The 20,648-nt window shown below is 34.7% G+C and overlaps 1 protein-coding gene across 1 annotated transcript; it reads left to right on the top strand.

Annotated features, from left to right (window-relative positions):
• The first annotated feature begins 687 nt into the window (after positions 1-687).
• LOC144434204 (uncharacterized) lies at positions 688-18,744 on the top strand. Its single transcript, XM_078122658.1, has 15 exons — positions 688-879; positions 2,178-2,364; positions 4,269-5,381; positions 6,598-6,771; positions 7,878-7,955; positions 9,066-9,413; positions 9,676-9,792; positions 10,220-10,282; positions 10,625-10,927; positions 12,112-12,225; positions 12,791-12,915; positions 13,497-13,637; positions 14,141-15,500; positions 16,234-16,329; positions 16,562-18,744. The coding sequence occupies exons 1-15, from the start codon at positions 688-690 to the stop codon at positions 18,412-18,414; spliced, it is 6,264 nt and encodes a 2,087-aa protein (XP_077978784.1). The 3' UTR covers positions 18,415-18,744.
• The last annotated feature ends 1,904 nt before the right edge of the window (positions 18,745-20,648 follow it).

Here is a 20,648-nt window from a genome sequence, read left to right as displayed (position 1 = left end):
GAGTGGGTCAATTGAGGCAAACCTTATCTCCGTCTTATATCAGTTGTTATCAATTTATTAGGCTATTATAAGTAACACTACAAACAGCTTTAGAGATGCAAACAACTTTTATGACACCCGTTTTCATCAGGCAAGCCCGCGGGTTTGTTGCACTTGGACGGTTAATGGCTTGTGAATGTCATGGCAGGAAGTGACGAGGGCTAGAGTTTTAGAGTATTGTAACCACAGCAGACACAGTTATCACTATGATAATCGAAACATTCCTAACCACTATTGCACTACTCTTTTATGAACACAAAGTGTTCTAGCTTAAGAATCACACATATTTCATTCACTATTTCATGCAACCAGTGGCCATATGACACAAATTTTAGCCCTCGCTTTTGCCAAATCTGGTACTCAGCCTTCTTGTGGTGATTATACCTGAGAAATGGCTGGAACTTCAGCAACTGGAATATGGTGTATTCCTCATCACTGCTTAATCATAACACAGTCCCTCTATCACTATTCTATATGGACTGTGATTATAAGCTGCATGCAAATTGCAACCACTTTTTGCCCAAAAAAGAAGGATCCATGGGAACTACATTGACAATGTATCCTAGAAGTTATTACTTTCATGTAAATTGATAATTCAAAACTGCTTGTTTTCTTATTAGTTTGCAGGACTACTTGAGAACCAGCACCATGTCAATTTTTACTAAGAAGAAGAAAAAGAAACCTGAGATATCTCAACCTTCCAATTTTGAGCACTTTCAACATACTGAAATTGATCCGGAGTCTGGAAAATATGAAGGTCTGCCTGTACAGTGGAAAAGTGTTTTGGGTTATGACACAACGCATACTAATGATCATGGACCTGTGGAGGGACATGTGCAGGTATGCAATATTGGAGCATGAATACCACATTGTCCCTGACAGCAGATCAATGTGACCATGAAGTTTGTTTGAGTGTGAATGTGCATGATTGTGCATATATCTGTGAAAAGGAGAGATCATATCATAGAATGCAGATATATCATCAAGTTATCACCACAAATGTAGCCATGGTGTTTGTATGATATACAACTCAATGCTCATGTACCCCATTGTATATAAATCCTTTACTAATATAAACTAGGTCTTCTGATGCATTTTATCATAGTATATGATTCTATAGGCAAATAACATTTATTATCTGTAGACCAGGCTAACACTTAGGAAGTATAAACAAAACAGACTTAGTCTAGAAAGTCTTTTTATTGTATATATATGCACAATATACAATAATTTTTTACATGTAATTTTGAATCCATAAATCCAGTCAATGAAAATTGCAAACAATTGTAAGATCTTACTTCATGATGCCTAGAGTTATGGCATTCAAACCAAAGGTACACAAAATGCTTAATTTCAAGGAGGTATTAATATAGACCATGAATATACCACTTCCACAACATTTAACTTGATACCCTGATATACCTGCCACTGCTTTTGTTAAACTCAAAATGAAACATATACAAACCCCTCACCCAATTTTATGTGTACACATGCAATCAATAACAGAATGCATCATGGGTAGTCATTGCAGTTCACTTGTCCCAAGACATACTTGCCTTGTCAAGCTGTGGAATTTTTTCATAAAAATTACATTCAGGCAGTTACATTTTCCACTGAGTATAGTACTTTAGTAGATCCCATTCTAGACTCTTTCACTTGAAATATATGCCATTTTAGACCAACAAGCTGAAAAACCAAACTCTGAAACTGCAACATTTGTGTAAATTGTCCAATGTGGAGCGTGGTATAATATGGCCTCAGAATACTAAGCCCATGACTGCATGAAGATTACGAAATATGTATTGGGAATTGTAGATTTATTGGCAGAAAAATTCTTTATTAATGCTAACTATTATTCACACTTGACATGGTGACAAAATATGGAAATAAATTGTATATGCCATTCCTAGAAGCCCCGCTGGTGCAATGAAAATTGTGCTGATTCTAATGTACCAATTGAAAGTAATTATATTAAATTTTTGAAATTTAAACCTTACAAGTACGTTGATCAATCAACTTACAATAGTGGTCTCCAACCAAAGTAATATTCTGTTATTCACAGTGTTCAATCATTTCTAAGAAGAACCAAATAGTGTGCATTAATGTCTGACTTTGTGTTCTCCTTGATTTTTTTATAGGCAAAAAATGCTTTTGGTTTGAATTTAGAAAAACAGCCAAGTGAATTAGACCTTCAGCTTGAAGGTGAAGTGAACACAAACCTTGGACATGAAAATGGAAATCTACCACAGACAATCAATACTGAAGTGGTCAGTACTGTGATGCAATACTCTACCAGCCCACAACTAACAGGAAACTTTCAAAGAGGTAAATCTGGTTTGTCACTATATTAATTAAAGATCAATAGACTAGCAAATGGATGTGAGTGTGCTTCTGACCAGCATGTACACAAATAAGTAGCTTTCACTTCTTGATTGGCAGTTTGAGATGGAGAAATTCCATCTTCAAGCTGCCAATCAATTTCAAGTACTAGCTCAAATAACCCCCAGTCATATGAACTGTGGCCATATGTGAACAGTCTAGAACCAGCATTATTCTGTTTTTGTGATAAAGTACCGGTAGTTGGTAAAACTAGTGTCTTTGAGGCTAAACAATGTATATTTATGGGATAATGGAATATGATCCCATACAAAAATTCCAATGATTACCTTCTCTGTTTTGGGTGCCTTGATCTTTATTTATAGCCTTTCCATGCTGTACTTAAAGTTTGCCAATATGGATAAGAATTGCTATGGGTATTTATTTTGGATTTTTAATTTATAAAACAATTTTACCATGACTTCCCCTACTTGAAAAATCAATGTGAAACAACAATGTTTGAAACTCAATACATTGCAGAAACATAAAAAATGTGTAAAACATTTGTTATTGTATTTGTACAATAATAACGATTTTACACATTAAGTGATCTTTTGTATGCTATTGAGTTACAAACACAGACTTGGCATATGTTGTTTCACATTGATTTTTTGAGTAGGAAGCCATGATAAAATTGTATTATAAATGAAAAATGGAATTCTCATCCAAATGGCCACTTTCAGACATATTGTTTTTTGTTTGGAGAGTGGTTTGAGCAGCGAAATGCTTTCATTTGGGATTAAATTTTGTAAAGTTCAATCCTTACGATCCAAAATTAAGGTTTTATCAATAACAGTACAAATATGGATAATTCAAGCATATGGGCTGTAGTGTAGAGTTTATAGATAAATACCAACAACCATAAACCTACGAATATGTAAATAAAGAAAATTTAATGCTGGATCCAAAACGATACAATTTGTACTGATCTGTATGCGCCTACACTAAATGAGCACAAAAACATGAAGCTGTAAACATCCACATTACAGGTGTTTATGTACACATTTCTTGTAGTTGATAGTGAGATCGACAAAGCTATAGTTATAGATATGCATGAAGAGGCAGTGAAACCAAGAATTTGCAGGTGTTTTTTGAGTACCCCAAAAATTACGTCAAAATTATGTCATGATGTCCTAAATATATCACATATACAAGCTTTTCAATTTTACCAGATGTTAAACATGATTCAACATGACATTTTTTTTAGTTAAGCCAACAAAAATAAATTGTGAGGTTCCACTAACGCCTGATTTCAAAACAGGGTGGGTAGGTGGGATATTTTTTATTTTATTATCATTATTATATTATTATTATTATTTTTTTTATTTTTTTTTTTGGTCTGGTTCAGGTTGTTACAATTGTATGTAGAGGTCAACAGAGATTTCTCATCAATATGTTCACATATGATGATATTGTGTGCTACACTGTATTCTGCCATGTTGTTTTGATCACAAGACGATAATGTCATCAAATCCCACTTCTTCTCCCATGGCTTTGCAAAATGTTTCAATTTTTCAATATTTTTTTTTTCAAATTACCTAAAAAAAAAAAAGTTAAGGGTCGGCAGTGAAAAACTAGGTTGGGTCGGGTTACTGGAACCAAACATTTATATTTGGCCTTATTGGAATAGCATACATTATGTTTGATATGAAATCAATATTAACCATAAGACCATAAATACTAGCTATGCCCCTAAAATTATCAACAGATGGTAGTATTAATAGACTTTGAGAACAACCTATATGAAAATTGCACTTGTAGTAGAATTCAATAAACACACAAATTAGTACTCTGTTTGAAAACTGAAATAAACCGTTAGTATATTCTTTTGCATATCTTTTCATTGCATGCAGAGAGGAATGGATCTTTGAGAAAGAAAGTGCCATCTTGGCCATTGGACAAGAGATCATCGCAACAAGATTGGAAAAAAAGGTTCACAGAAACCAATTTGAATCCACCGAGAGATGAATTAGAAGACAGTACCCCAGAAAACGTTCACATCGAGATAATGCGCCCATTGGTTAACAAAATTGATGAATTTGACAAGCTGCTAATTCACATAGCAGAAGAATCTAAAAGACACGATGCAAAAGCTGATAAATTAGCAATGAAATTGACAGAAAAGTGTGTTTACAATTCCAATAAGAATGAAGCCAAGTTCACAGAAGTACTGAAGAAGTTAGATGACTTGGGTGAAGAAATTAAAATCCTCAAAAGCGAGTGGCAGACAGAAAGTCTTAAGATAAAAGCTAATCAAGAAAATACTCCAGCATTGCTACTGAAATTTCAGGAGAAAATAACAACTGATATTACGCAAGCAATGCAGGATATGCAAGACAAACAATTGACAGAGCAATTGAAGATAAAGAAAGAAATACTTGATGAAATCAACAGAAGGATGGATGCATTTGATGGAAAAATGTCCGCTCACATAAGTGACACTGATACCAACCCAAAACAGTTGACCGAAGCCTTAGAGAGCATGCAAACATTGCTGTCCCAGCTGATGCATGATGTAAATGTGCAGGGACAGTCACATAGAGCTGCACTTGAAACAATAAGCATGATGTATGCGGAAGTAGGAGGAAAGTTTCGCGAGGTACAGGAACACGTTGCTGATCAGATAAAAGCTGTTTGCAAAAGTGAGAGGGAACAAACTTTGAAAGCTCTAGAAGAGAAAAATAAACAAGTATCGGCGCAATTCCAGCATCAAATTTCCCAACCGATAAGAGAAGTCAGAAATCAACAAGAAGAAAACAACCAACAGTTACAGCAAATTATCACTGAAAACCAAGAACTCAAGAGAGAATTCAGAATATTGAGGAATGAGCTATTGCAACAGAGAGAACCGAGATTGAATGACCAAGTTGTTCGTATAGAAGATAACCCACCTCTTGGGGTATGCTCACAACATCAACAGGCAATATGCCAAGAAGGGGAACATCATGAACCACCAGTGCCTAGGGGTAAATATTTACTAAATCAAGTTATATTTATTTATAAAAGTATTTCAAGCTGGAATATTTTGTCCTATATTTGATAAACTATATAAGTGATCAATGTATAAGAAATTTGGCTACATGTACAATTTGTAATTGGGTGTATTGAATCTGAACCCATGAAAAGCCAGAAATGGGTGCAGCACTTTATAAGTACACCCAGATTCACAATGTTGTTATTTAGTGTTAGTGAAGCAAGGTAGCATACATGTAGCATACACAAACCATTGGGGTTTATCAAACATAAGTTTAGCTGATGAATCCCATTGTAGCAGTTTTTTTTTTGAAGTGTCTTCAAGTTTTCTAAGGTATAAGTATTTATGATTCATAAGTCAGTTGAGAGTAACATCCAGGGAAGCATCTAGACTTCAAGGCTAAATTTGCTAAGTTAATCAATTATATATACATTATATCCTCACTGTACTCACAAAAAAGGGTTTCTTTTTATTTGTAATTCCTTTATTGTATAATTGCCATGCATATGAATGTCAGCAGTATTAGACGATGTGTCTATATAGTGTTCAAAACACAGAGTATCATTTGATTTTCAGTCATTGTACATCTCAACAAATAAACATCTCATAGCTCAATCTGATTAGAATCTGATGTGGTGAAAGCGGATAGATGTCTTTATTTACCTCTATTTCCATCGTGTTGTGTCATTTGTTTTGTTGCGGTTGATCATCACCTTCCCACATCTGACCCGGTGTAATAGAAATTCTCGTTCAAATCGTGCACTTTTGAGATTATTCTTAAACGAAGCAGTAAGCTTCTTTTTTGGAAGGCAGCAGTCAACTGGAACAAAACAACGACACAACACGATGTAAATAGAGTTAAATAAAGACATCTATAGCCGCTTTCACTGCATCACATTTTATTTTGATTGCTCATAATAGTTATGACAGTTTGCAGCACAAAGGAAACTCAAAACGATATTGATGAGATGCAGAATTTTGCTCAAGTTAGAATTAATTAATTCAAAGTATTTATTAACAAGTAGATCAAACTTGGAGTGTTGATTTTCATTTTCAAAAATGGAAGAGAAATTTTAGAAAGACCCATATCAATATAATAAATCATAAACAAGCAATTTGAATCAGACTATATAACAATACATTCATTAATCAGGGCAATTAACATTTCTCTATCAGATTTTGTAACCAAGCTGGAAATTTCTTTGCAGGTTCCTGTATTATATTTTCTGTTGAAGCTGAGCAATTAGGTGATGAAGATGATGATGAGCAAGACTGTCGAAGTACTGATAGTTGTAGAAGATATGACCGTTCAGGGGATACTAACAACGGAGCAGCTGCTGAAAATGTCATCATGGTTCCCCCTGGAGGTCACTTTCACCTCAGTAAGGATATTTTAAAGTTTAACCCACAGTACGTTCTACATCGTGTTCATTTGATTGCAACCTAGCATATATTGTGAGGATTATGTCTTTCACAAATTTAGCTAAATAATATCAAAGTAAAATGGCCTTCAGTTGTCTAGGACTTCTAACAGCCATTGCAGCACTTATTCCCATCTGCTTCTTTCTGAAAAAGTAGTTTACCAATGACAAAAATTTGAATTTTTGAATGCAGATGTGCACAATACAATTTACCGGGTATGTATTTTAGTCATACACTTTATGTATTTTACAATGTATTTATGAGAAATGATTTTGTTTACACTGACTGATTAGTCAAATCTTGTATGCAGTCACTATCAATGATATTTCAAAGTCATGCTGCAATCAAACGAGCTACCCTGACAGATGTCCTGATAAATTTAAGCTTCAAGTGATATACTTGTAAATGTAAAAATGAATACTTATATGTGCAAGTGTGGCATACTCTGGGTATTTGCACTCATGCTTGCAGTGTTATCTGCTGCACTTTCACTTATTAATTGCTACGCTCGTGAAAGTACGGGTACAGAGACCACTGCAAGCACTCATGCAAATACCTCTAACTACCCACACTGGATGGGATGGAGTGCTGTTATTATTACATGTTTATCTGAAATGGCAAATTAAAAATTATAAAACTCATACAGGACAATCACACAATTTCATGTCTATAGCAAACGATTGCAAATTTGCAAATCATTTGCATGTAGGTATACAACCATGATTTCTGTATTGCACTGCAGTGAAAATACCACTAGTATATAGTATAGTATATGTAAGTATATGTAATCTCTGGTACATATGTAATAATAAAAAATTATATCACAATTTCAGATTACTTCAGTGATTAATTTATTAAACTTTTGTGCAATATTTTTGGAAAAATGAGATTGGCAAACAAAGAATTCCTTTACATACCAGATAAAATAAAACTTGTAATGGTCATGCATATGCATCCAAGTTAATACTCTTAATCTTTAATTATTATCATTTTATATCATTTTACATTTCATATCTAGACCAAATATTAATGATTATCTAATATTTATCACTTTTCTTCCACTCAGCTGATTATCAGGACTCTCTGTCAACTGAAAACTACACAGAATGGAAATTAGATCCACACTCAAGGGCTGGTAATGCAGGTAGGACAATTTCAACAGTATATAAGTTTAGGAGTTTCAATTGACACTGACAATGCTAAGTATTGATCAGTGCAGTCCATTATTGAATTGGGTTGGTTTATGTATACCAAGTGCTGGCCATCCACTTCATTGGTTGGTGGTAGTGGTGGTGGTGGTGGTGCAGGCAAGGGCATTTTTATCAATGTATAACATACCTTTTTGTAAGCATGTGTAAGTTAGGTCCAAATCATCAAGGAATGTTTTTCGTAACTCACTAAAAGATTTTCTTCACCTGATATGATATACTGCAACCCATGTTGATGTATAATGTACATATTTTCAGAGATATTTAGTTTTGTTTTCACTGCCCTCTTTATATTTTGTCATGTATTTATTATAAATGTTATTTACAGTGTCTAAGGAGACAGACTTGATTAGCAAGTAGCTATTTTCTGGCCTCCTTTTACCTACCTCAAAAAAATGTATTATTTATTTTGTCTACAAATATAAATTTAATAAGTAGGTAATAAAGAAGATATATATATATATATATATATATATATATATATATATATATATATATATATATATATATATATATATATATATATATATATATATATATATATATATATATATAAGTGTGTACCTGTCCCTTTGGTGCATGCTCAAGTGTAGTCAAGTATTAATTAGCAAAATAGAAAGTAGTGTACTATGATCTTTTTACACTAAAGACAGCTCATTTCAATTTTCGGGAGCTGAAATGATGCACAACATATCAACTACATAATCAGCCAATGGTAGTAAGTACTTATAAGTATGTACATAGGTACAATGGCAATTACTGATAACAATTAAGTTAGGGGAGGGGTTGCCTGGTACCCCCATATAGATCTTCTCACTTCACTTATAGTGGGGAATTAACCCAGTGAAATGTCCAGGGAACCCCTTTTAGATTCTATCTGTTACAATCTTTGACAAGAACACTGAAGTAAAAATGTGACTGTATACAAATCAAAATTGTGTAGTGGTTTTGTAGCAATCTCCATTGCTTACATATTATACTTATATGAACTTTTTTGAAATTAAATCAAACATTTAATTTCAATCAAAATGTCATATTTCTTTCAGTAAGAATAATTCTCCATGGTTGCAAGTCTTTGATAAAAGATCTCCTTGAAAGGTTAGAGAGTCATCAGACATCTCGCAGTAGAACATGGGAGGACCTCCTGACTATCCTATGCTGTTTCCGCATCAATCTTGCCCATGGCTGCATTATCATGCACTGCTATCCAAAGTCTGTTAAAGATGCCAAAATTCTATACAGCAATTTGAGAAACGGTCATGTAGCTGCGGGCCTCAGACAGTTGCTTATGACAACAGAAGTGCTGAGAGAGGCTGATGATGATGTAAAGAAAACTACCCTTGATGTGGTTGCTATCCAACAAGATTTTCTTGATGTCATTCAAGAGTTGGAAAGTAAGTATGATTAAAGTGTGTTTGATAAAAATCATTTATCCAGAACAAATAATGTTGGATGAAAAGAATAGTTGAGATTTTCAAATTATAATAAATTTGCATCTATATAGTTCAAACAAACCGTAGGTCATAGGTCAACCCTAGATGTACCAATTAACAGTTTCTCCTTGTATATCTTTCCCAGTGAAAAGTCTTGTGCAGTGTTTGTAGATATTTCTTGTAATCCTATGTGACTATATAAAACTGTACTTTTCATTTGCAGAGTGTGAGGAAAGTGATGGTGATAGTACTTCTACTGAAGTTGTAGACAGTAGTGCATTATTAACAGACGGAGCTTTATGTGTTGCAAAATCTACACCACAGCTGGTAGACGTCACAGGTGAGTTTCATATACTATTAACTGTATGACTTAAGATAGTAATGCTATGTCACTGCTATTCACTTTTTAATAATAAAATAATTTAACCAGTTTCGTGTACAAGTTTTCCTGAGCATACCTGGCCACAAAGGGATGATTGCTGGTTCTTACAATTCATTAATTTTAATCAAATAAGGAGTTTCAGGCCATAAGTACAATTGTATATAAGCAAAATCTCATTCACTATCTAAGGTTTGGTCGATACATTCTTATTGAAAAGCTGCATCTAAAGTGCTGGTTCATTACAGAAATCAGATTTGGCCCTCAGATATAACCCTAATTTATATACATTATACATGTACTACACCAATTTAACTCTTACTGTAATTATATTCAAGTTACAACCATCACAGTTTGTTAAAAAGTTCTATGCTTTCTTTCAATGCAGATCAAGATTCTTTACAAATCCTTCTCGATCAAAGTCAAAGTTATCCCACACGATGTACTACAGGTAAATTCTATTCTTATCTTTACATTATAAGTCAGAAGTGTCTGTTAATTTTTACACTATCTCCAAAATTCAATGACAAAAACTTTAAATTCTCAAAAATATTTTGTACTTCATTATACATTTCCATGCATGTTTACTGATAGCAGTCTCTGCAGTAATGAGGCAATGTATGATGAAGTTTGTCTGACAAATCATATGAAAGGAATTAAGTCATGTTAATCACAATCATTGATATTCTTCCCCATATTTCTACATGTATGATGTTAAGGCAATCTACTATGAAATCTTTCAAAACCATGTCAATTACAATATAGTGAAATTCTTTCCTTCAATTTGAAATAGTGAGTCTGGAAATAGATATGGAAATTGATGAGGGAAAGCTCCTGGCCCTCTTCGACTACATGAAAGCTAACATCAGCGGTATTGGCAAAAGACTGCAGTGTCCAATGAAGGGTGTGCGCTGGGGGTGCATCATCCTTGATCTAGAGATAGATAGCATAGGGGAAATCCAGAAGCTGTTACACAGACATAAGACTGGAGAAATCCTCCAGATCATCAAAGAAATAGCTGGACCTGTCATTGGTAATACAGACTCTTTGCAAGTCAGTATTCTTCATGATAGCTCATCTGTAATCAAAGAGAGTGGTAAGTACCGGTAGTATTTGTACATCGAAAAAAAATGTTGCTATATATTACAAGCAACTCTTCTTTCTCAATCAACCTAAATCTCAAATTGATAAGAAAAAATAATGTTAAAATTCAGTTGTTTTATACATACATGTACATAATACGAATGAATGACTGAATGAATGAATTAAAGGCCTGCAACTCACTTCCACCGGTTACCCCACCCCCACCCCTGTCCCCACCCCCATAAATGTTATCTTTATCAGTGAAGCTACTACATACAATTATCCATTTCTTGAGGACCAACTTTTGTTTGTAGCTTGATCTGCCAGAAAATTGTTAGTTAGACCTAAATTTCAATTCCATCCTAATGTAAAGTGAGTCTATTTAACAGTGGTTTGAAATTGAACCAGAGCTATACACATGTGAGTGTACAATAAACCTAACTACTAAATGACAAGAATATTTTATCAATCCCCTGGATACATAATCTATGAACTATGTCCTTTGTAATAATAAGTTTTCCAAAAGTAATATTATTGTTTTATTCATGTAAACTTGCGCAGTTACGTTCTATAATTTTAAATGTACTTGATTATCCTAAAAGTCCAAAATGCAATGTGGAATACTTAGGTCACAATGGTTAATTTCAAACTAGACAGTGTGAAATAAAAAGCAACTATTCTTGCATTAATTCAGTTAAAATTGTAATATTCAAAAAGCAAAAATAAAAACTAGATGGTCTGTGGAAACTCATGGGGTTTCCAAAAGTTCTAGCTTTCACCCTGTTAACTGAGCATCATCAAGTCAGTGTAACAATATTCAGATAGAGATCAAATAAATTTAGTTTATTTAAACTTTACTCTTTCTGAAATTCATAGTACAATCCCAAAAATATATCTCAAAAAATAACTTAACTTTAAAAAGCTAATTATAATACTGCCGGATATATTACCCAACTTGTCTCAAGTTGTTAAACCATATAGACCTTGGAGGGGACAGGATACGCAACTGTCGGTATATTTCCTATGAAGCAATGTTCTTTTGCATACAATAATTTACTGATAATGGTATTCTTATAGATGTCGCCACCAAAATCTATGGTTTATACACATAAAATATATATGCCTTCATTGGAAGCTTTCTTCATAGTATTATGCAAACTGTGAGCGAAGATATGATATGTTGAAATTTGTTTTTAGGCTCTTTTGGGAGTACATATACAGATGCAGGGGATGCAGGATCAGCTGATTTGAGTGATTCATCTACTAATTGTGTGACTTCATCAATGCCTGAGCCCATCGTCATAGTTACAGGTAGATCAATTTAAGCCCCTCTATAGATGTTATTCAAGGGCCATGAAATTATGTTCAAACTTGTTTCTCTTTATGCGTGCATTATTAGGGAACTTATTTTTTCAATTTTCTCTGAATAGAAATTAGAATCATGTTAACTTAAATGTATGTATGCGTCAAAAAGAAATCATTATTGATACTTGGAAACCAAGAACAGTACCAATAGGAACAGAGAAATAAAAATAAACATTCATTTGCAATTCAAATTCTTTAAAAAAAATATGTAAAAGTACTTTTGAACCAGAAATGATCAACACTAATAACTGTGAGTTGAAGAGTCTCATGTCAAGATTATTTTACAGCTTAATAAAATATTCGTTTTTAATAATATACTGTTACTTGGAAATTCATTCGCATATTATCATTACAACCAACTTCTGTAACTTAATACTTCATTCAAAAACAGGGAAAATGTATGTAAACCACATTAGTCTGTAGGCATCCAAGCTATTTAACACACACACACACACACACACACAAAATTATTATGTTCAATATGGTAAAGTGTATGGTTTGATAATTTCAGGACATTCTCCTCAACCTGTCAAAAATGTTGTTGGTCGTGATAGCATTCTTGAAAAGATACATGTTACATACAAAGCATGTAAACAAGATATTATCGAAGACGTATCAAAAGAAACCTTGATACAAGTAAGTAAATATATACACAATGTTGCAGAGAAGACAGACAGACAGACAGACAAACAAACAAACAGAGACAGATGACATGGGAATGGACAGAAAGGGAGGAGGAGGAGATGAGGAGGGGAGGGAGATGAGAGCTGGATTTTCAAAATTTACACACATATTTGTCTGTCCTACTAATAATTGTCTTGCAAAGTTTGTCAGGGCCTGTTTATACTTACGGAGTAGCACGTAATGTTGACAGCAGAAAACAGCAAGAAAACCAGCTGGATGTACAATGCAATTTGCTTAGAACTATTTGAGCAGAACTGAACTTTAGAATTTTGTAAGATCTGGAATACTACTGGTATATGGCAAAGTGGCATAATACAGTGAACAACTTGTAATTGAATTATAAGAAATTTGTACTATTTGCCTCTTGATTGAGGTATTTCCTAGATCTGAATATACATAAACAAATTAAATAAGTAAGGAAAATTTAATTTTTCATTAAAAAATCATCAATACAAAAAGTACCTGGCTGAGATAACCAATTCAACTGTATTGTATAGCAAACCATTTTTGTGATCTATGTACCTGCATTTCAGATCCTTACTGGTGTTGGTGGTATTGGTAAAACTGAGGTAGCTATCCAGTATGCCTACAGATATCACAGAGACTATCCATCAGGACTGTACTGGATAAATGCTGCCACAATGACTGCATTGGACCATGGATTTAGTACAATGGTAAGTCAACTTCTAATTATTTAGTGGTATGAATGGGTAAAACTGAGGTAGGTATCCAGTATGCCCATCACAATGTCATGCATTGGACCATGGATTTAGTACAATAGTAAGTCAACTTCTATTCATTTAGTGGTATGGGTAAAATTGAGGTAGGTATCCAGTATGCCCATCACAATGACTGCATTAGACCATGGATTTAGTACAATAGTAAGTCAACTTCTAATTATTTAGTGGTATGGGTAAAATTGAGGTAGGTATCCAGTATGCCCATCACAATGACATGCATTGGACCATGGATTTAGTACAATAGTAAGTCAACTTCTATTCATTTAGTGGTATGGGTAAAATTGAGGTAGGTATCCAGTATGCCCATCACAATGACTGCATTAGACCATGGATTTAGTACAATAGTAAGTCAACTTCTATTTATTTAGTGGTATTATGGAATATAATATTCCCATTCAATAATCTCATATTGCCTTTTTTACTTGTTTACAACTCAGTTGCAAGAGTTGGATCTTGAAGTGACCATTGATAATGACAACATGTGTGTAACAGCTGACCAGACAAAGTGTCAAATACTACAGTGGTTAGAAGCACATCCAGGCTGGCTGCTTATCTTGGATGATGTCACCAACTTAGAACTCATCAAACACTACTTTCCAGTATTTCCCAGTAAAGGTCACATCATTATCACTACACGACTGGTGGATTTCAGAAAGATGGTGTCTGTGGAGGCAGAAGAATTACCCATCCATCCACTCAGCAACGCTGCAGCCATGAAGTTGTTGCTCATATGCACTCAAGGTATATCACCTAAAGAAGTGTACTTGACTTTAAGAAGGATGGAAGAAGAGGATGGACAAAACTACCTGGCTTTTAAACAGTTCTCAGATGATCTACATGGCCAACCACTATCCATTATGATGGCTGGTTCCTTTATGAGAAAAAACCTAGCCAAGGAAGAAAACAAGAATCTGTATCAGCATTTCTGGTCCCAACCAATCACACTGCAGCTGTGTCAATTAAAGGATTATAACCAGTTTCTGGGTAACGTTGATGAAAAACTGATGTGTTTTGGGAGTGACCTTCAAACTGACAGTGATGTCTTTGATCCTGACAAGGAAGATGATGAGACCAGTTTATGTTTCCAAATCCCATCACAACATCATTTCACAAGTGCATGGAAGCTTATCTCAGATCAACTAGAGAGTAGAACAGATGGACCTGCAGCAATGGAATTGTTGCAACTAATGTCTTACCTGTCGCCAACTATCTCAAAATCTCTTCTCATCAGTACAAGCCAGCAGTTGAAGTCTAGTCATCTCAAGACAGCCATGATAGAACATCCTCACATTGACAGTAGCCACCAAGATTACAGACCAGTTGAGATGAAAGTGTCGCACTTGGTAACCATTCTCTGTGAACATCATCTTGCCATGAAGTCTTATGGTACCACCTCATTTACAGTCCCACGGATCATACAGGATATCATAAGACAGAAGCTGGAAAGAAAGATGATGAGAAGAATCACAGCTGTTAATGATGCCATACAAGTATTGAGAGCTAACTTCCCTACCATATCAGACATGGTAGGGATGACATCACCATTGGCATTTACTCAACAGGAGGTCATAGTTCACACTTCAATCCTGCACACCCATCTTACCAAATCATTTATTGAGGAAGCTAAAGTGGAGATAGAAGATCCCACATCACTGCTCAATGATGTAGGCTACTACTTACGTATGATGGCAAAGCAACCCCAGGCTGCAGTACCTATCTTTGAGACTGCCTTACACATTGCTGAGGTTCTCCTGACTTTGAAACCAGAGAGAGAACACCACAAGGAACTTTCAAAAGGTTAGACAGATGTTACTTGTTAAAAGATAAACAATCATGTGAAAGGCAACAGTACTTACCTGAATGTAAAAAGTGTGTTCTGTTTGTAAGTTTTTCTATAATGTGGTAATATAAAATACTATAATGTAATGTAATATAATGCAATATAATATTATAATATGTTATGTGATGTAATGTAATGTAATATAATAGAATGTCACGTAATATGACAGAACCCCATGATGTTTGAGTATAATTTGTGTGGCGTACTCAAGGTATTTGCACTCAAGCTTGCAGTGTTCTCTGCAGCCATACTATTGTAGCAAGTGAAAGTGCAGCAGAAAACACTGCAAGCATGAGTGCAGTGCCCACACTGGAACTCATGCAGAATGGGACTCTGTTATCATTACATTATCATTACATATGTTTATCCAAAACAGCAAATTCCCATAAAAATGACACTGTGTGATCACTTGCTTTTGTGTACAATGAATTATCACCCTCATTTGCATATCATTTGCATACAGATGGGCAATAGAGTTTTCAGTAATTCACTACAGTGAAAATACCACTAGTATGCACACAAACCAGTACAAGTAATCATTGGTATATAATGTAATGTAATATAATATAATATAATTTAATATAATATAATATAATATAATATGATATAATATAATTCTGCAATATTCATTTTAAAGTATTATAAAAAAAACAACTAAAATTTCTCTTTCTTCATTGTTTTCCTGAACAGCTCATTACAATCTTGGCAGTGCCTATTTTGATGTTTCCAGAGTTAAGGATGCTTTGAGAGAGCAAGAGAAGGGCAAAGAATTTATGCAATCATCAGGTATTTATGATTACCATGTCAATAACATATGATAATAAGCATCCACAGGCAACACCCCCCACCCCCACCCCATATGTGATTTAGTGTTTAGACTGCCAAGGCTGAATAGAAAATGTCAAAAATAATGCCATTGTCTAACCCATACAACTGACGTTACCAATCAGTAATTTTTCAGATAAATTGCTTAATGTAATATTTGAATTTTAGGGTAATGATATTCCATTTTTTCCAGGCATGTATGACATTGGTCAAGTTGAAAGAGAATTATTTGATGCAATCCAGAACCAAGACGAAGACACCATCCTTGAACTGCTGCCATGTGTTAACATTAATGCTGTCTCAGCAGAAGGTCTGACATTCCTTCATCAAGCTGCTATTTACAATGTGTCATCCTTTATCAGTCATGTACAAAACTATCATGACATTTCATTATTAATCTGCAGCATTGTTGATTGTAAAAAGAGTGAGTTCTTTAATATGAAAGCGATCGATATTTCCAGGAAGTCATTTAGTGAGAAGCTAAGGGTAGCAATACAAATTGAAGAAAGTTTTAGTGAGTTACACAAAGTTGCTAGACAAGGGGGTGTAGAGAAGCTTAGGGAGTTAGTGCAAAATATGGGAAATGTTGATGTGCTAGCACACTGTGATCTGACACCACTACATGTAGCGTGTGGAGTTGGATCTTTAGGTAATGTCAAATTGTTGATTCAGAAAGGAGCTGATGTCAGACGTGAGATGTCAGATGCAGTCACAGTCTTACAGAAAGCTGTGATGTATAACCATGTAGAGGTGGTTGCGTACCTGCTATCAAGGTCAGAGGTTAGGGAATTAATACACCATCAGGATCAAAAACTCAATACTGTACTACATATTGGAGTGAAGCTAAATAAGGGGTCCCAATTGGTCCAATTACTCTTGGATAAGGGGGCCTGCATCAATGCTCCAAATGCTAAAGGGTACACACCTGTACATGTAGCTGTAATATCTCGCAGAGTAGAAAATCTCAAAGTTCTGCTACAAAATAATGCAGACATCCAAACCAGGGATGGGAAGCACTGGCAGGCAATACATTACGCTGCAGAGTCTGGTCATGTTGACATCATCAAAGTTCTACTGAACCATGCTTCCAGACACCACGGAGTAGAGGAGATAGCAAATGCCAACTGTGTATTAGATTGCAGTAATTCTGTGTGTCTTGTGAAAGGGAAACAAAATTGTAAAGACGTTTGGCACTATGTCCGTGTAGATGTCAGCAAACGACCTCTCTTCTTAAATTCGTGGAAGAGTAAAACTCCCCTTGATGTGGCTGACTTTGGAAAAGTGTTGAAATCTGGATGGGGTTCTAATCCCGAACCAGGAGTGTTTCAGTCTATTAAGAAGGAATATGAGGAAGGAGATTTAGATAAGATAAAACAAGTAACACCACTCCATTTAGCAGCAAGAAATGCTCACATTGAAGCCATAAAAGTACTAGTCAGGGAGGGAGGGGCCTCAGTCTCAGCAGAGGATGATCGACAACAAACACCAGTACACTCAGCAGTTTTGTCAGGAAAGCTTATTTCTGTTAAAACACTAGTTGAAGAGTTAGGGGCTGATCCAAATACTGAAGATAGTGAGGGGAATACACCAGAGTATCTTGCAAAACTTAATGAATTGCATGATATTGAGCAGTGGTTTGTTAATGAGGCCATCAAATACACAACTCCACAAAACTCCTCATCACCAAATGTAGTAGAAGTATCAGCTAGTTACAAAGATGCAATGCCACAAGCTTCATCAGACATACCCATAGTCGTGAAAGATGAGCAAATAATGTCTGCCTCAGGAGGGGCTACACCAGAACCAGTTCATGGCAAAGGCTATGAGAGGGGACTGGTAGCATATGATAAATGTTTGAATAGGAGTAGTTCTAAAGAAGGTGATTCTGATAGCAGTTCCCCTTATGAAGATGATATTAAAGGTGATCATGAAATTGAAAACTTTGAGAAACTTAAAATGTCTGTAAATGCAAAGAATGCAATTTGCCATCGGGATCAATCTGATCAAAGTGGTAAGAGCAGCTGTATGCCAAGTACAGTAATGTAAACCTGCAGAAGATATAAGGTTCAACATTGCCTTGATAAAAACAGAAAACTTGTACATGATGAAGACAACGATGATGATGATGATGATGATGTGCATGTGCATGTGCATGATGATATGCATGGTGATAATGATGTGAGCACTTCAAAAAAATAAACATGTACACAACGTTAATCTTAATTTTATACTTAATTACAATGCATATCAAAGATGTACAAGAAGAATGCTTTGTTTAAAGAACACTATATTCTACATATCCTGCGTACGCAGATTATGACACAATATTATTGATATGTATGTTGTTATTAGCCAAGTTTACACAGATACATGTATGTACTACTAGATGTATTATAAAAATTAATGTACTATAAAATTGCTTAGATAGATTATTGCATTGTGATAATTAAGAATATATTTCATTTGATCAGACTGATTGATTTTAATACTACACATTCATGTACTTTTTTTAATATTGCTCATTTTAAACAAATGGTTACCCCACCAGTGTCTTGTTAATAATAATGATAATAATGTTGGTTTATATAGCGCTTTCTCACTCTGTGCTCAAAGTGCTTTACAATTGTATGGGTCCACCATGTATGTATATTGAGTATACAAAGTATAACCATGTATGTAGCACTTTTTTTGTATTCCTGTACATATCTGAGACAATTCATAGACCATTATTGCATGATTCAGTTCTACTACAATTGTGTTTTATCTTTTCAATCTAGAAGAGCCATACTGGAGAGATTGATTTTGCAGGTCATTTCATATTTAGGGACGATAGCACAATGTCTCATAAGTCCAACAAATGAATATTGTACGTTTAGGTCAAAACCCCTCCCCTAAACGAACGTTCACAAGTGCGACATCAAACATTATATATGATGTACACTATGATGAAAACTGTAGTGGTCACACCACTGCGATCGATGTAATGTAAAAACATCATTGTAAACACATTAAAATACTACCAGAAACCCAGCACCATATCTCACATTAGAAGTATTTTTTTTATCAACTCATCAACATCTCACTAGTAAATACAGAACTTTTATCATTGGAGACGTGAGAGTTTTCGAAATTTGGTTATAAGTGCGAAAATGAAGTTCAACAATGGCTTTGATGCCAGAACCTCACCCCCAACCCGCACCCCAAAACAAATGAAGTTCACTTAGTGTGTTTGTGTGGCAGTGTGCGATCATCCCATATACACTTTGTTGGATTAGAAAAGAAAAAAGCTAATACTTTGATTTTTGATCTAGATCACACTGAGATGCCACTGTCTTCTTTTTGATTGCATTTTTGAGGTTCCCGTAGGTGAAACGAGCTGTAAATAGATTCCTTATTGTGACCATTGTCAATGTACATGTATCTATAACCCAGAAAAGTTTGAAGTAAATATTAAATAATTGAATTTAAATGGTATATACCTCATTTGGAAAAAGTGTGATGTATGATGTTGTTTCACATCATATTGTACATAAGAACAGTACTATATATGCACATGACTAATTAATGTTCATTGGATGTTTACCAAAATCTAATCAGTTCTTTTCAATACCATATGGAAGATGTGTAACAAGTTTCATTACTGTTACGGGAGGTAAATGAAAATAAAACAACAACTTGAAGAATGGTTGCAAGTCAATCCCATGACGATAAATAGCATTTCACGAACCATCCAAATTAAGCTATTACTTACATATTGTAGACACGTTGCAGCAATTATGTGTGGCTAACACCTTTTAGATCATGTATATAGAGAATACAGAAGCAGATAAATATACAAATTCATTATTTTTGGTGCTAATATAACATTTTACTCAATGGCAGTCATATTTGTAGTCAACAATCATGACGTACCACATAACCAGACTACATTCGCGTGTCTACCCCCATATTAACCAGGTTTATACTTTCTTTTGAGACATTGACCTTTGGCCTTCACATGGATCTCCAGGTTCAATTAATCACTATCGAAATTCAGCAGTTTCCTGCATTATCACAGACACTTTGTAGTATTTATTTGTTGCCACCAATTTCTTTTAAATCATGTCCCCATTGCATTCAGTTACATAGAAGTAAAGTATTTGAGAGCTGTGTCTTCTAAGAAGAATTGTTTCTCTTGTGGCATATAGTAAAGGTAACACACGTTAAAGTAAATGGTATATGCATCTCATCAAATTGGACTCCCTTCAGCCTCGTTTGACCCTCAAACCTTGTACGTTAGA

Source organism: Glandiceps talaboti, chromosome 4, assembly GCF_964340395.1.
Source record: "Glandiceps talaboti chromosome 4, keGlaTala1.1, whole genome shotgun sequence".
Classification (NCBI taxonomy): Eukaryota; Metazoa; Hemichordata; class Enteropneusta; family Spengelidae; genus Glandiceps; species Glandiceps talaboti.
The sequence above is the reverse complement of the archived record's forward strand: the minus strand, read 5'-3'. Positions and strand labels throughout refer to the sequence as shown.

Excerpts from the sequence above, each read along its gene's own strand:
- LOC144434204 (XM_078122658.1), top strand. The coding sequence starts at position 688 with ATGTCAATTTTTACTAAGAAGAAGAAAAAGAAACCTGAGATATCTCAA. Across the intron at positions 9,414-9,675 it reads TGTCATTCAAGAGTTGGAAA|AGTGTGAGGAAAGTGATGGT; the intron begins GTAAGTATGATT and ends TTTCATTTGCAG. Across the intron at positions 9,793-10,219 it reads ACAGCTGGTAGACGTCACAG|ATCAAGATTCTTTACAAATC; the intron begins GTGAGTTTCATA and ends CTTTCAATGCAG.